Genomic DNA, 17,084 nt, shown 5'->3' on the forward strand with positions numbered 1-17,084 from the left:
GAGTGGGAAAAAAGAGAAAGACGGATGGGGAGAGATAGAGGAGTAGCGACGGTGGAGAGACAGATAACGAGAGAAACGAGAGAGAGAGAGAGGGAGCAAGAGAGAGAGAGGGAGTTCACACACTCACACGTTCAGGTTACTGAGACCACTCAAGCTTGACCGTATCGTTTTGATAAAGGTCCACAGAGAGGAATAAACCTTGCGATTGGTGAGGAGAAATCTTGCTCCTGCTTTACTCAAAATTAGCTCCACCCAATGAAAGCAGAGAAATCTGGATAGACTCAACTAAAATTGTTTAGGTTGTGCAACAGCATTTTCGTGAAGTTTTTCACTGGGTCTGCGAGTGGACTACGGTCCACAAGACGAAATGGAAATCTATAAGGAACTGAAATGTAATTTGTACCGTATGTTACACCTACAAGACCAGCGTTAACCTTATTAGTGGCCGTAGCTTCCCCTGAGCTTTAAAATGAACTAACAGTTTTAATCTTTAATCACTATCGAATCCGTACAGTACGTAGTAAAACTTGCCTGTATCAGCATACAGAAACAGGATTATAGTGTTATTCAATCAGCTAATCATGTAGCAGCAGTGCAATATGTACACTATATTGCCAAAAGTTTTGGGACACCCCTCCAAATCATTGAATTCAGGTGTTGTTTTTCAGGTGTTGGACTCGGCCCCTTAGTTCCAGTGAAAGGAACTCTTAATGCTTCAGCATACCAAGACATTTTGGACAATTTCATGCTCCCAACTTTGTGGGTACAGTTTGGGGATGACCCCTTCCTGTTCCAACATGACTGCACACCAGTGCACAAAGCCAGGTCCATAAAGACATGGATGAGTGAGAGAGAGTCCTGGAGACTGCGAGCCAGGCCAAAACTGGGACGTCTGCCTTTACATGCACATGAATGTAATATGGAGTTGCCCCGCCCTTTGCATCTATAACAGCTTCAACTCTTCTGGGAAGGCTTTCCACAAGGTTTAGGAGTGTGTTTATGGGAATTTTTGACCATTCCACTAGAAGCACATTTGTGAGGTCAGGCACTGATGTTGGACGAGAAGACCTGGCTCGCAGTCTCCACTCTAATTCATCCCAAACATGGTCTATGGGGTTGAGGTCAGGACTCTGTGCAGGCCAGTCAAGTTCCTCCACACCAAACTCCCCCAAACTGTTCCCACAACATGAAATTGTCCAGAATGTCTTGGTATGAAGCTGAAGCATTAAGCGTTGCTTTCACTGGAACTAAGGGGCCGAGCCCAACCCCTGAAAAACAACACCTGAATTCAATGATTTGGAGGGGTGTCCCAAAACATTTGGCAGACTTTGGGCCAGATTTTTCAAGATATGTTGAACTGGTAGCATACTTTGTGTACAGTATTAATTCCCAGTTTGTAGCAAATTCTAATATATTTAGATACAGAAAAATGCACATTTTTCATTTTCTTGTGTCTGAATTATTCTTCATATTTCTCGCAAAATATTGTCAATCAAAATCATGAAGCCAAGATAAGATGAGATGAGATAAGAGAAGATATTATATATTATATTATAATAATATAAGGGGAGGTTACCGAGGGGTTACCGAGTAGGAAATACCTCCTGTGGCATTCTGTGGTTGTCTTTGGTGGTCTCGGCTGAAGTCTACGGCTGAATGTGCTCCGGTAGGACTCCAGTGTCGCATGCAGAGGGTGTGACATTTTGTCAAGGATATTGAGAAGTTTCCTCAGCATCGTGAATTAAACTGGGACTGGAGTGGACTGTTAAACCCCTTGTTCTTAATACAGTGTCACAGCTGCAATATTAGTAAGAAAAAATGCAAATTGTTTGGCTCTGTTGTTCATGCATTAATTTCCTTTCCATAATACAACCAGAGTTGCCCTTTTAACAGTGGGGCCCACTTAAAATTCCTGATACTGTTGCCCTTTAGAAGACGTATAGCTTGTAGTACACAGTGAGACCATTAACCTTTTTCTGCTCTCACACACACACACACACACTGTGACTAGGGGATTCCTCTCTGCTGATTTTTCATCTCTCTTGAACTTGTTTCCCTCTTGTCTTTCCTCTAGCACACTATCCACTGTCTCTTTCTGGGCTCAGAGCTTTGTGCTTTCATCTTTCTCCTTCTTTCCATATCACTATTCCACGTCCGTCCCCTGCAGCACTGTCCTGCACTACACAGAATTCAGCACCTTGTTCTCACAGACACCTATTCATTCCTTTTTTCTATTTTTCTCTAATTGAACAGATTTGCTCACCTGAGCACTCTCTCCCTCTCTCTCTCTCTCTCTTCTCTCTGATTTAGTGCTTGCTCTCATTAATTCATTCAGTCTCACAGTGTGTCTATAAATCTGACCTCAGAAAGTGTGGAGTCAGTAGAATTTGTGTGTGTGTGTGTGTGTGTGTGTGTGTGGAGGGAAAGAGATCTTTCTATATAGGCACAGGGATTTGATGTGCCCTTGTTAAATTCCACGATGCCTTAGAAGTGTGCAGCATCCAGGGACGAGTGTGTAACAGGCTCAGTATTCCAAGACATGAGACGTGATGTTTGAGGGATGTGTAAAACTAATCATTTTTTGTCAAGCATATAGCCCTACAGTGGAAATGCAATCTTATATAAAATCTGTACAGCTGAGTGCATAAGTTCAAAAACTACATTTTATAGCCTGAACCCAACGTACATAACTCTAACCAAATGTACAGGGTGGGGCGCAAAAACTTCCCTTTTTTGAAGGCGAATGAAAGAAAAATTGTGACTGATAAACAAAATTTATTTTTTGATAATGAAAGAGCATAATTTCAAATGTCAAATTATGCTGTTTTAAACAAAATATCTTGAAAATATCCCCACAAACCTGCTTCAGCTGAAGAATGTTATTCGGCAGGAAATAGCCCGAATTCCGGGGGAAGGTGTAGAGGGAAACGTCAGAAATCGGTTGCATCAGTGCCTAGAGAACGGTGGCCACCACCTTCAAGATATTTTGTTTAAAACAGCATAATCTGAAATTTTGAAATTATGTTCTTTCATTATCAAAAAATAAATTTTGTTTATCAGCCACAATTTTTCTTTCGTTCACCTTCAAAAAAGGGAAGTTTTTGCGCCCAACCCTGTACATTACTCTAACCCAACATACATGACCCTAATCAACCCTACATAACCTCAACCCAATGTATATAACTCTATCCCAATGTGCACAACCCTAAACCAGTGTACATAACCCTAACTCAATGTACATTACCATAACCCAGTGTACATAACCCTAAACCAGTGTACATAACCCTAACTCAATGTACATTACCATAACCCAGTGTACATAACCCTAAACCAGTGTACATAACCCTAACTCAATGTACATTACCATAACCCAGTGTACATAACCCTAAACCAGTGTACATAACCCTAACTCAATGTACATTACCATAACCCAGTGTACATAACCCTAAACCAGTGTTCATAACCCTATCCCATATACATAACTGTAACCCAGTAAACATACCCCTGAGCCAGTGTACATAACCCTAAACCAGTGTACATAACCCTAACTCAATGTACATTACCATAACCCAGTGTACATAACCCTAACTCAATGTACATTACCATAACCCAGTGTACATAACCCTAAACCAGTGTTCATAACCCTATCCCATATACATAACTGTAACCCAGTAAACATACCCCTGAGCCAGTGTACATGACCCTAAACGAGTGTACATAACCCTAACCCAGTGTAAATAACCTTAAACCAAATGTTCATACCCCTAACCAACTATACATAACCCTAACCCAGTGTACATAATCCTAAGCCAGTGCACATAACCCTAACCCAATGTATATAGCCATGAACCAGTGTACATAACCCTAACCCAGTGTACATAACCCAGTGTACATAACCCCAACCCAGTATACATAATTCTAACCCAGTGTCCATAGCCCTAACCAAATGGACTACCGAAACCTGTTGATTATTCCTGGTTGATAAATTTAAACTTTTATCCCAGAAACAGAGCAAAATTTAGAACATGTGAACACTGGTGAGGAAAAGTGGCAGTGAAACATTTGCTGTGAATATTTTGAGAACAGTTTGATCATGGTTCCTGTTCTAGTGCTTCAGTGACACTACAATAAAGCGTGAGAATATCTTTCGCTCTCTAATGCTGATTTCACACAAATATTTTAGCTTTCCTCGTTCAAATGGAGGGAAAAAATAAAACGATATATCAGGAATGTGGTTTCTCCCCCAGCCAGTTATATTCATTTAGTCTTAATTTGCTGCAGAGTTTAAAAATAAATGTACGCTGCCCTGGAGGCTGCTCAGTTATCTGCCGCAGTGCTGTTTGGGAAGATTGATCTATAAACAAAATAAATGGCTTTATCAGTCAAATTTAGACATTTTGACACTTCGGTATTGAGTCATATACAGCGAGTCAGGTCACAAACTTGCTAACAACAAACTAACTTTAGCTACTTGTTACCAGGACTTTGTCACTATATCATGACACTAATGGAGTATGAATTTGATTAGACTTTAATGATTATATTTCATTTTATTTTACTGATGGGAGCAAAATAACATATTCTTCCATGATAGTTAGCATTATTAGGCTTTTATTATACTCCAAACCCTATTCCTCTAGCTGCTTATCCCTGCTAGGACATTTCTACCAGCCTTTCTCTGTTTTTATTCTCTTTCTTAATCTCCTTCCTGTTCTGACATTTTTTGTGCAAGTCATGGACAAGCTAACTAGCGCTTTTGGTGAAGCTTCCTGCCATGTTGGTGCAATTTCCCTGGATTTCGGTCGAGTCTTCTCAGTATTTTTCCAGTCCTGTGTCTGCCATCTTGGTTGTGTGTTTGTCTTACAGTCGCTGCCTACTTCAGCTGGGGTAGAACGGGTTTCTAGCTAATGTAGTGTGAATGCGCTGAGCAGGTGCTCATGGGTAATGGGGTTCAGGCTGATTTACAGTCAGGGAGGTGAGCGGCAGCGACAGGAGAGCAGATGAGTGTGTCATGTAAACAACTTTACAATGTTAATGGGTAATTAAGCAGTGATATTAGCCTAATGACCACCGACCGTGACAAATTCTCTCTCTCTCTCTCTCTCTCTCTCACACACACACACACACACAAACACACACACATTTGTGGCTTCCTCTCCTTCTGAGGACCTTCAACTGACAATTATTGCTGTCGCTGATTAATACAGTGCCTGCACATAACCCTAACCCTAACCATTATTAATAAATAAATGTATAAATAAATAAAAGCTGCAGTTTTCTTCATGGGGACCAGCAGACATTTGGTACACACCAAAATATAAACACACACACACACACACACCATTATTATGCTGGTTTTGGTGTGTTCTTTTTAAATTTTTACTATTACTAGCCCTTACCTCATGTTTCTTCTTATTTCCTTCTTTCCACTTCTCCTTCCTCGTCTTCTCCTCTTCCTCAGTTCTTCCTGTTTTTTCTCTCTTCTACTTCCATCAGCTTCCTAATTTTCTCTTTTCCCCATCTTTCTGCATTACATCTTCCTGTCCTGTGCTCTTTTTCCTCTTTTCCTTCACATTTTCCTTTTCCTTTCCTTTTTTTTCTTCTTTCCTCGTCCATGACATCTTCCTATCCTGTCCTGTCCTCTTTTTCATCTTCCAGATTTAACCCCTTTTGCTTTTTGGGCACATCACCCTTTCTTCCCCTCCTTTTTCCTCTTATTTTCCTTTTCCTCTCAGTCTTTTATCCATATCTTCATTAATCTTTCTCCATTAATAGCATTTATTTCCACTTTCTTTTCACTTCATCTCCTCTTTTTCTTCCTCCTTTTGCTGTTCTCTTCTGCATTCCTTCTTCCTTTTCCTTTAAGTTGATTATTCATATTTAAATCTCTCTCTCTCTCTTTCTCTGCTGCATCTAGCTCAGTGTTTGCTACTCCGTGTTGCAGTGGAAAGAAATGTTGCAATTATTTATTTTTATGCAGCACATTATTACATAATTTATATAGCGGTGACAAATGTTTGTGTTTTAGTGTCTGCACTTTTGGTTGGACGCCCGCTGTCCTTTTTCATTTCTGCAGACAAGTGAACAGAACAGCGAGTGAAATAAACAAGTGGAGAGGGGAAAATGAGTGCAGATGATTGATGAGACAATGCAGAGGCGAACTCGCTTAAATAAACGCAACTCAGGGACTGATTAGCAGGCCTGTCTGACACACACACACACACACACACACACACACACACCCAAAATACATCCAGATGAATTACTTACCCCCTCAGCCACTACTGTTCTGTTCTGTTGTTATCCTCTCTTTCCTCTTTCCTGTTCTCTTTATCTCAAATTTCACTCCTTTCTTCCTCATCCTCGCTCCAATACTCCCCTCTTTTTCTCTTCATTAATCTCCCTCTCAGTTTCCTCCTCCTCCCTCGTATCTAATCTCACTCCGTCCTTCCTCGTTCCTACATCACTCGCTTCCTATCCTGTTTGGTTTTTTCCCTGTTTTTCTTTCTTTCTCTCTTCTTCCTATTAACATTCTTGTTCCATTTTCCTTTATATTCCCGCACAAATCCGTCTCCATTATCTTCCTCACCCCTTTTTTCCATCATCTCTTCTTCCCTTCCTCTCCTCCTCCCCCACACTTTTTTCCACTTCCACGTTTTTCTTCTTTTTCCATTTCCTCCCTTTCATCTCATGTTTCTTTTCCCACTTCCCGCTCAGTTTTCTCCTCTATTTCTTTTTCCTCTTTACATCCGCTGTCCTTTCAGACTCTTTACAGCTGCTGTAACGTAAGAGATAATGATAACTTGCTTCAAAGATGCAGCCCAATATTAAAAGCAACTAGAAATGGATAAATATATACCAATGTCATTCTTTAATGAATAAAAAGTTGTGTATTGTGGATGCACTGTTACAGGAAACGGTGCAACCTGTCTTGGATTAGTTTCCTTTTAAAAGAATGTTTTATTCCTTAAGTAAAAATAAAAGAATCTGAGATGCACAGAACCTTTTAGAGAACCTTATCATAGAACCCTTGTCTCTTTAGGCTGTTTCCATAAAATGAAGTCTCACTTTCTCTCTTCTCCTCTCATATCTTGCCTCTGATTAGATTCATCACCTACATATGGTTCATGTAATGTAATGCATCTCGGTTGCTTTACTGAGCCACGCAGTGTGCATGTGTATCGTGTGTGTGTGTTCTGTTTGTCAAATATCCAAGGTGTGTAGCTGTGTAATGAGTGTGTGTCCCTGTGGAAGTGCAGTAATGGAACGTAAACAGATAGAGATGAGATCTCAGCTTACACACACACACACACACAATCTCTCTCTCACACACACACGTACACGCACAAATTTCTGAAACAAGAAGATGAGCATCTTCGCAGTCCAGAGCCCTGTAAATCTCACACACACTGGACTATTGACTCTAAATTTGTCTGTACAATTAAGAAGAGACATGGCGGGTAATAGAGTCATAAATACAGCTGGAGGCTAGAGCGATAAAGCCAAGGTCTTCACACACACACACACACACACACAGAGTTTAATAATAGCATCTGCTGCATCTTGCGTTTCTCCGCCCTCTATCTACCTGGATTGAACTTCCCAGCATGCATTGCTCCAGGGTAGGTGCTACTGCAGTGTGTGTCAGTCATCCCATACACACACACACTTTGTACTGCTAACAAGATGGATGTTTCTTGTTCCCGCTGTGTATTGAGGTTAGATTTCCACTCCACTCTATGAGACTCTAACTCAGTCCCCCTCTGGATATCCCATAATTCAGTGCACACTTTGAAGTCTGCTGAATTTGTAGTGTTTGGTTTGGCTGTACGTTCCCTCGTCATTACTGTGTGTGTGTGTGTGTGTGTGTGTGTGCTCCGTGGACTTTTGTTTTGAAGAAACTTTACTCTTGGCAATCCAGCTATGACATCATAATTGCTATTATAGCAGTCGACCAATCGGCAGCATTCGCGTATGCTCACAGTCAACTATCCGTTTTTGTATTATTTAGTCCTGCTTTGCCGCAGCAGTGTTGTGTTTTCAAATCTGATTAACATTTATGGATGGAGTCTCCAGTGTCTGCGCTTTGTAACAGCCCGGTTTTCAGGGACAGGAAAGTCATTAAGTTGGAGGGGTTCGCGGATTCTCAGATTTAGTCTCAGAGTGACTCTTCTACCTAGATTTCTTCAGCACTCAACACACAACAGCTTCGCTACACGCTCGCTCCATGCATATTTTATTTTACTGTATAAATAATTGATTGTTTATTTTGTTATTCGTGTTTGCAGGCCTATTCATTGGGAAACATGGCTCCATCCTTCTTACGGTTAATGTCACCATCTTAACAGAGTATCTTACTAAATACGTTTATGTACTAGCTAATATCCTAACTAATCTTGGTAATGTCAGGGTCAAGGAGAGTATAATAGGCAAGGCTAATATAGAATACACACCACTATGAAAGTATTAAACACATAATTGACAGAATAACTATAGTTATTATGAAGTATCATAGTGAACTGTGTTCCTCTAAACTAGAGGAATACATCAGGATCTGCAGGACACAAGAAAAATTGTGGGAGTGGGAGGTCAAACTTCCCCCAGGAATAGCTGGGATTGGGAGGAATTGATCAAATGTTCTGCGGATTCTGGGTGAGATTTGGTCAGAGCTTCAGCAGAAGAGTGCAGAATTGGTTAATGTGGAGGAATAGGCAAGCTTGGCTGAAACTTCTATAGGAGATTGGTCAGAACTTTTGGTGGGAGAGGGTGAGATCTGTCAGACTTCTTGTTGGGATGGTGGAATGAGGGCAGGACAGGACAAACTTTCAGCAGGAGAAGGCAGAACTTGAAAAACGTGTGGGAGTTGGAGGTCAAATTTCCCCCAGGAATAGCTGGGACTGGTCAAGATATCTGTCAGAGGGAGAAATTGATCATACATTCTGTGGAATCAGGGTGGGATTTGGTCAGAGTGCCAACAGAAGAGTGCAGAATCTATGTGGAGGAGTAGGTAAGCTTGGATGAACCTTCTATAGGAGAGGGCGAGATTGGTCAGAACCTTCGGTGGGAGAAGGTGAGATCTGTTAGACTTTCTGTTGGGATGGTGGAATGATCAGACTGTCCGCAGGAGAGGGCAGGACAGGACAAACTTTCAGCAGGAGAGGGCAGAACTTGAAAATCTTTCTGCAGGAGAGGGCGGGACTGGACAAACTTTCAGCAGGAAAGGGCAGGAGTTGAAAATCTTTCTGCAGGAGGGGGAAGGACAGGACAAACTTTCTGCAAGTGAGGACAGAACTTGAAAATCTTTCAGCAGGAGGGGGCAGGACTGGACAAACCTTTGTGGGAGAGTGAAGGAGTAGACAGCCTTTCTGCAGGATTGGGTTAAACCTTCCGCAGGAGTTGGCAGGACGAGTCGAACCTTCAGTGGGTGAGGGGCAGGCTTGGACAGACTTTCAGCAGGAGAGGGCAAAACTTGAATATCTTTCTGCAGGAGGGGGCAGAACTGGACAAACTTTCAGCAGGAGAAGGTAGAACTTGAAAATCATTCTGAAGGAGAGGGCAGGACTAGACAGACCCCTGTGGGAGAGTGAAGGAGTAGACAGCCTTTCTGTAGGATTGGGTTAATCCTTCTGCAAGGGGTTGGCAGGACGAGTCGAACCTTCAGTGGGTGAGGGGCAGGCTTGGACAGACTCTCTGCAGGAGATGGCAGGATTGGTCGAAATGTCTAGTAAGGAGAGTAAATGATCAAATCTTGTGGGGAAAGGATTGATCAACTTTATTGCAGCAGAAGGCAGGATTGGTCAAATCTGTTGGAGGAGGTGAAGTGATTGGATTTGACTTGGGAAATGGAAGGATTGATCAACCTTTCTGCAGCAGAGGGCAGGACTGGTCAGACTTTCTGTGGGAGAGAGGGTTAGGGTGGGAACACATACCTTTACAGTAAACTGGTATTATTTCAGTGACTATTGCTACACTACTCACTTCTGCATCCTTGCTTTTATTTTATCATCTTACCTTCGGCAACTGATTTCATACCTGAAAATTATGCATCTCGTCCACTGTGTCCGGCAATTTCATGTCTAATCAGTGTTCCTTTATTACAGTAAACATGCATGCAACTCATCTAGCAGAATTTGAGGAATTGAGTGCACTGTTGCAGATGATAGAGTTGACAGCACTTTTGGTGGATGTGAATGCTGTATATGGAAAACAGAGAGAAAATAAACCAGAAAACATATTCACTTTTTTTTTTCGTAAGGAAGTGCTGGTGTGTAATCCCCAAGTGCACCAGGTTCACTTTCTATCCTCATTTCACATCTGTGTTTGTGGTTATTTTTAGACCAGATAGCTTTGATGCACAAGATTCGAATGTTCTTTTGCAGAAATGTTTTTCCTCTTTGCACATCAAAGTGAGAAAGCAAATACAGTAAACATCTATATGAACGTGCACTGAGATGGTTTTTGTGCAGTAAGACAGCGTAAATGTATTCCTCGCTCTCTCTTTTTTTTTTCCTTGCACTGTGCTTAATTAATGCTGCTTTGAGACGTCGGAGGAGTTGGACCGATCTGAATGTTTCAGCATCTGTTTGTTTGCCATTTTCAGGGATTTCGCATATGTGGCTCGGGATAAAAACACACATGTGCTGAAATGTCACGTGTTCCAGTGTGACAGTCCTGCAGAAGCCATCGCTGCCAGTCTGAACCAGATCTGCTCCAGGGTGAGACACTCTTTGTGTTCTGACAAAACCAGATAAGCTTCTTGAGAGGCCTTTGAATTATGGCCTTTGTATTTTTTGGTCAGATTCCAGCCGTTCTGTTAAGCCTTTCCCAGACTAGTTCGCCATAACAATGTATTATTATTTTATTTCTAGTTTCTCGGCGTATCGTAATGGCAGTTATTCCTATACTATCTAATAATTAACACACTATTGTGTTACTGTTTCTATGGTAACAGGTTCCACAGGCATTTGTATGGTAGTATAGTTAGTTTTTTGTAAGGAGATGTTTATTTAGCTATAATGGAAGGAGTCTCCAGTGTCAGCACACAAGTAAAGCTTTAAATGTTTTATATTTATAGCTGGGGCAGCACGGTGGCTTTTTGGTTAGCACTGTTGCCTCACAGCAAGAAGGTCCTGGGTTCGAATCCTGGGTTTGAACAGGCAGGGGCCTTTTGTGTGGAGTTTGCCTGCATGGGTTTACTCCGGGGTTCTCTGGTTTCCTCCCACAGTCCAAAAACATGTACATTAGGTTGATTGGTAATTCTACATTGCCCATAGGAGTGATTGTGAGTGTGTGTGGTTGTCTGTCTATATATGTGTGGCCCTATGATGGACTGGTGACCTGTCCAGGGTGTACCACTGCCTTTCCCCCAATGTATGCTGGGATAGGCTCCAGCAGATCCCCGTGACCCTAAATAGGAATAAAGTGAGTATAGAAGATGGATGGATATTTATAGCTGTTATAAATTTACATCATAAGGCCAGCAGGTGTAAGACTGATGTCCCAAGTGTGCACTTGCATGAAGCGTTTTCATCAGGTGTAACTGTATTTCTCCAGATTATGGCGGAGAAGAAGAACGGTAAAACGGCGAGCGGCTCGTCCTTGTCCAGCACCGACGTCCCGCTACAAGGTAAAGGCGCAGCATGAGCTGAGAGGAAGATTTAGCGAACAGTGAAGCGTGTGCTCTTAAAAGCTCTCCCGCTTGTTGTTCATCTTTTCTTCTTAACCCTGTCTCTTCCTTTCTTTCTTGTATTTTTATCCGTATTCTTTTTACGTGAACGTTTCCTCACTTCATCTTTTTTCTTTTATTCCTCATTTGTTTTCTTTTAACCCCAGTGCTTTTGGGTGTCGTCTTTTCTTTATTCCTCGTCTTTTTTCCCCTCATTGTTCCTTTTCCATTGTGTTCTTTATATCTTTTACTTCTCCTTTTTTAATCAACGTTCTTTCTTCCTTCAGCATTTATTTTTCTTTTTTGTATCATCTTTGTTTAATTTTGATCTTTATTACCTTCATCGTTCATTCCGGTGTATTTTGCAATCAGTTTTATTTGTCTTGTTCTTGATTATTCCTCCGTTATTCCTTCATTTTGTTTCATTGTTTATTCTTATATTTCCTGTCTCTTTCTCTTAAATTTGTTCATTTTTTTCTTTCCTTCAGTCTCTTTAACTAATATTTTGTTCTTTTGACCAGTTTCTCATCATCTGTCTTTACTCTTTCTTTCAGTAAACGTTGCTTTCTGTCACTCTGTAATGTTCTCAGCCTCATGGGTGTGTTTTCTCTCAGTAGACTTTCCCACACCAAAGACTGAACTACAACAGAGTTTCCATGTTCTCTACCTGGGAATGACCTCTGTGTCTCGTCCCATAGGTAACACACACACAAACACACACAAACACACTTGCATAGATGTAGTTTAACATCTCTCTCTCTCTCTTTCTCTAAGGGATGGACATTATAAACGGAGCGATTGACAGTCTGGTCTCGTCCACGGGGAAAGATGACTGGACTGCAGTTCTGCTGAATGTAGAAGATGCGACAGTCAGCGTTATCAAAGAGAAGGTCAATTTCTCCATCTCCCCACACACCCACACACACACACACAAGGAAGTGAAAAAATGTTGATTGCATTTTTTGTTGATTACAGTCCAGAGCTAAAAGACTGAGTGAGAAATAACAAACAGGCACGGAAAAGTTGAAGATTAAATGAATGCAGTAACTCTGTGTGTATGGGTGCAGGAGGAGGAGGAGGAAGTGCTGGTGGAGTGCCGCGTGCGTTTCCTGTCGTTTATGGGCGTCGGCCGTGACGTGCACACGTTTGCCTTCATCATGGACACGGGCAACCAGCACTTTCAGTGTCACGTGTTCTGGTGTGAGCCAAACGCTGGGACCGTGTCCGAAGCTGTGCAATCTGCCTGCATGGTAAACCACACCCCCTCACACACACCACACAAACCCACTCACTTATTCTGTCTCACACACACACCCATACGTTTCTGTATGACATCATCATTTCCATCACGCCTTTTGTCCCTTCATGTTCCAGCCTGGATTTCGTGCTTAAATTATCATAAACTAGCTGCTTAGCTGTAGCTTCTTGTCCACAGGTGAGCTTGTGCATATAATAGTTTAGAATAAAATATCAGTATGTATAGGGTGCTAATACTTATGACACACTTTCACCCTAAACATGATGTCTGCTGAGCTGCACCTGGAAAACTAACCTCCTGTTCTGACTCTCTCTCTCTCTCTCTCTCTCTCTCTCTCTCTCTCTCTCTCAGCTGCGCTATCAGAAATGCCTGGTCTCTCACTCTTCCTCTCAGAAATCGTCCACCTGCTCGTCTCCGTCTTCTTCAGACTCTGTGACTCGCCGTGTGACTACCAGCGTCAAGCGCGGCGTCCAGTCCATCATAGACACTCTGAAAAAGAAGCCCGCCCCGGAGCTGCCCCACCAATGACGGTGCAGCTCGGCTACGGTCACCGGCAAGACAATGTAAATAAAAAACACTATGTACAGCCAAGGAGAAACATATGGTCAGAAACCAGGAAGTGGAAAGGGAAGAGAGATGACCTTATGGGTGAAGCTTCACCTGTAGCTCTTTGAACACTTTGACCGTCTCTAGGCGCTCCCTGAAGCATGCCTTGGACAAAAGCCACACAGTTACGCTCATTTTGAAGCCAACAGACACAAAACCATAATGTGTATTACTCTGTTACCATCATGTTGATGTCGGTGACTCATTTTCATTTTCATGTCTGACGGCATAATCCCGTTAAACCGGTGCACTGTTACACCGTTTCAGCTGTTCTGATCGTCTCGCCGTGTTAATTTGGTACAAAAACGATGCTGTAATTTACCCCATTAGGCTGAGAATACAGACACAGGTGAAATAATGAGTTGGCCAGGTTCGGTTAGAGAACCTCTTGCACATGATTAAAGGATATTTTCGGGGCAGTGCCTGATCCGCACCCCCTTAAAACTCCCCTGAAGAGAAGCATATGTAGCACGTGATTTACTATTATTTTTATGATAACTGTCTCATAAAACTGCCCTTCTTTCAGAGCCCCGTAAAGTCTAGCGTATTGTTCGTCCCATTAAGTGTCGCCGTAGTTCAGTACTGTTTCCGGATCTGATTTGGTGCGCGTCTGAATTACAGTGACTTGACAAACAGATAGCTCTGATAGCAAGAAATTAAACAAACACCATTTTGGAATCATTTTCAAAATTCAGACAATTCCACACTGTTAATTCTTCGGCAAGAGCATCTTTTCCAATAATCTAGCGTCTCTACAGTTTTATTTTCAACGTGACTAGTGTGAAATTAACGTAACGTACACCTAACGACTAAGCTAAGCTAAGCAACAATGGACAACTAAGCTAATGTAAACATGAACTTTATTTGTATCCTTTTGATTGAGGTCTGTTTTCGTATGGGCGTGTAGTGACTTGTGGGTGTGGCATGTCCAGCTGTTTTTAAATTATGATAAGAAATGTCAAAAATACAATATTCAGCCTACTGCATAATTATTTTTTTTAATAATATGTTTTAATATTATAATAAAACCCCAGGACAAGATGAAAGTACAGTTAGGTTCCTCCATTACGGCACCACTGTGCGATAACGAGAACTACAAACCCTGAAGTGCGGACTGTTCCAGAGATTTTACCAGCACTAATTGTTTAACGTGTCGCAAGCAACTTGCGTAATGTGGAAATGTTTTCTAAACGAAACTCTCTGCAACCGAGGCTCGGTGCGGCGAGCGTACACAGGCGACGAATGCTTGACTCTCACTTTGTCGGCGGGTATGAGAAACAAAAAAAAGAAAGTGTTCTACAGTCTGGAAAATACAGTAAGTATAGTGTAACTCACCTGTGTCCCTGACTCACCGTATTAATGTCCATAATGTCCCTGTGCTAATAAAGGCATTTCAAAAAAACATGCAGCTGTGTTAAAAGTTTAATTCTGATCTATACACAGGTTTAACCTAGAGAATAAAACAGGTATTAATAATTATTATACAAAAATTGTTCATCATTGAGCGGAAACACAAAAAAAGAGACAAAACTGTAATTTTGGCACTATTACTGTGTGTGTGTGTGTGTGTGTGTGTCAGAACCACGGATGCAGGCTGCTCCTGAATCGTGTGTGTGTCAGCAGGGCAGGGCGTGTCCAGTTCCTCCAGTTTTGAGGGGGTTTGATCTTAACCGAAGCAGATGCTGGACACAGGGATGGAAACTGAGGAGGAGGAAAAGAAATCAGCACAGGACGTAGGACTTCCTGTCTTCCTCTGGGTGGGACAGGGGGTGGAACTACAGGAGCAGCAGTTCGGCGGCCATTGGTTCGATTCATGGTCCTATAGGAAGGTGCAGGGCCCTTGGTAAAGGATGTGACAGAAAGTCCATTGATGGAAGAGGCAGAGCTTGTGTTGAATAAGGTGGCATCTGTGGCGGTGAAGGTGTTGGTAGTGCTGGACAGAGTAGAGGAAGATGCACCTGTAAGAAAGGAGTCAGGGCCTGTGTAAGAGATAAGGCCAGTGGAGGAGGATGAGGAGGAGGTGGCTCCTGTAATTAGGGAGGTGTGGCTTGGGTTGGAGAAGGTGGAGGTTGTGCTGGAGGAGGCGGGCTTGCACGAATTTGGAGGAGTTGGTTTGGATTTTCCTGAGACTGTGAAAGTGAAAGAGATGAACAAAAAAAAGCATTAGGAATAGAGATAGCTGTCACTTGTTACCAAACTTTAGACAATATGGTCAAATGTATGTGCACCCCTGACGTTTCTTCCCTAAATTTTGCCAGGAAGTCTCTACCCTGTGCACAGGGCGAACTCTATGAAGACATGGGTTGCCAAGGTTGGACTGGAAGAACTCGAGTAGCCTATGGAGAGCCCTGACCTCAACCCCACTGAACACCTTTGGGATGACCTTACTTATGCTCTTGTAGCTGATTGAGCACAAATCCTCACTGCTACTCTGCAGAATCTAGTGGAAAGCCTTCTCAGGAGAGTGGAGCTTACAATAAGATTAAAAGGGACACTGAATCTGGAATGGGATTGAACAAGCATATATAGGTGTGATGCACACTTTTAGCCATACAGTGTATATATATATGCTGTGATTTGTCCATGGCGGAACACAGAACACTATAGGTCTAAAGCTATAGAAATACAAGTTTATAGGACCGTGGAATAAGAAGCTATTCATTTACAGTTACCCCTAGTGAGCTTAAGTGCAAATGAAACACAATGAGACAACAAAGCATGAAGATGCACCGAGGGAAAACCTCAGATACTGTGCCATCATGAAAGCTTAGCCTAAGGATGCTTGTTCTGAAGTGCGTGTTACCCCAAGGCGAGAATGTGTTGTTTGTCCTCTCCAGTGCCGCTGCTGGAGCTGAGATATTCAGTTTTGCCTCACGGTTCAGAAACTCAGCCACCTGCGACTGGCTGTTAACGGAGACGTGGGGTCGGCGGCGAGATTGATGAGCTTTGCGTGTCTGTCGGCCACGACCCTCCTTCTTGATCGGTTGTGTTGACTGGATCCTGTCCAGCAAGCCACTAGCGGTGGCACGAGCTATGACTTCCTGTGGCGTCTCAGTCACTTCTGCCTGTAGAGGAGATGCAGAGGTATATTAAGTGTGTAGTAAACTGCACATTAACTACTACATTTTTAAAGGTGATACACACATCTTAATTGAGAATGGAACATCTGTGAGACGAGCTAGTTCCTGTTATCGCTAGCGTCTGTAAACTGTTACATCTTTAGGAAGACAATCCAAGGTGGATGAACCGCTCATAAAACACTGACATTGGAGACTCCTTCCATAAATGTTAAACATCTCCTTAAAGAAAGCCTCAACAAATAACCAGAACTGTGTTCATATTTGAGCATGTCAAGTGTCCACTATACAGTGGTCAAATCATACTATACCGTGATTTGAATTACAGCCCAAACTATAGCCATAGCCACTGTTCTAGAAGATTTTGACCAATCAGATTAGATTTTGCCTCTCACTCTGCACATCAAATATTTCGCAAAAATGCTAACTGCAGTGGCTTCTGCTGGTCCTGACCCTGACATAATGTTGAAGGCTGTGA

The 17,084-nt window shown here is 42.3% G+C and overlaps 2 protein-coding genes across 6 annotated transcripts in view; one reads left to right on the plus strand and one right to left on the minus strand.

The window, feature by feature from the left end:
- The window catches only part of LOC131366980 (amyloid beta precursor protein binding family B member 2), a 27,589-nt gene extending 14,088 nt beyond the window's left edge, over nucleotides 1–13,501 (plus strand). For 2 of the 4 annotated variants that reach the window (XM_058412103.1, XM_058412123.1), the window contains 6 exons: nucleotides 10,601–10,715; nucleotides 11,554–11,626; nucleotides 12,280–12,363; nucleotides 12,440–12,555; nucleotides 12,733–12,915; nucleotides 13,275–13,501. In XM_058412103.1, coding sequence (XP_058268086.1) covers nucleotides 10,601–10,715; nucleotides 11,554–11,626; nucleotides 12,280–12,363; nucleotides 12,440–12,555; nucleotides 12,733–12,915; nucleotides 13,275–13,451 — 748 coding nt within the window. In that variant the 3' untranslated portion in view covers nucleotides 13,452–13,501. Of the gene's footprint in view, nucleotides 1–9,357; nucleotides 9,525–10,600; nucleotides 10,716–11,553; nucleotides 11,627–12,279; nucleotides 12,364–12,439; nucleotides 12,556–12,732; nucleotides 12,916–13,274 lie in introns of those variants that run through there. The other 2 variants (XM_058412132.1, XM_058412113.1) reach the window with 2 other exon arrangements.
- A 1,062-nt stretch (nucleotides 13,502–14,563) lies between these two features.
- LOC131366997 (putative methyltransferase NSUN7) overlaps nucleotides 14,564–17,084 on the minus strand; it is a 39,771-nt gene continuing 37,250 nt past the window's right edge. For both annotated transcript variants that reach the window (XM_058412146.1, XM_058412157.1), the window contains 2 exons: nucleotides 16,333–16,594; nucleotides 14,564–15,658 (listed from right to left, as the gene is read on the minus strand). In XM_058412146.1, coding sequence (XP_058268129.1) covers nucleotides 15,105–15,658; nucleotides 16,333–16,594 — 816 coding nt within the window. In that variant the 3' untranslated portion in view covers nucleotides 14,564–15,104. The remainder of the gene's footprint in view (nucleotides 15,659–16,332; nucleotides 16,595–17,084) is intronic.

Source organism: Hemibagrus wyckioides, linkage group LG02 (genome assembly GCF_019097595.1).
Source record: "Hemibagrus wyckioides isolate EC202008001 linkage group LG02, SWU_Hwy_1.0, whole genome shotgun sequence".
Lineage (NCBI taxonomy): Eukaryota > Metazoa > Chordata > Actinopteri > Siluriformes > Bagridae > Hemibagrus > Hemibagrus wyckioides.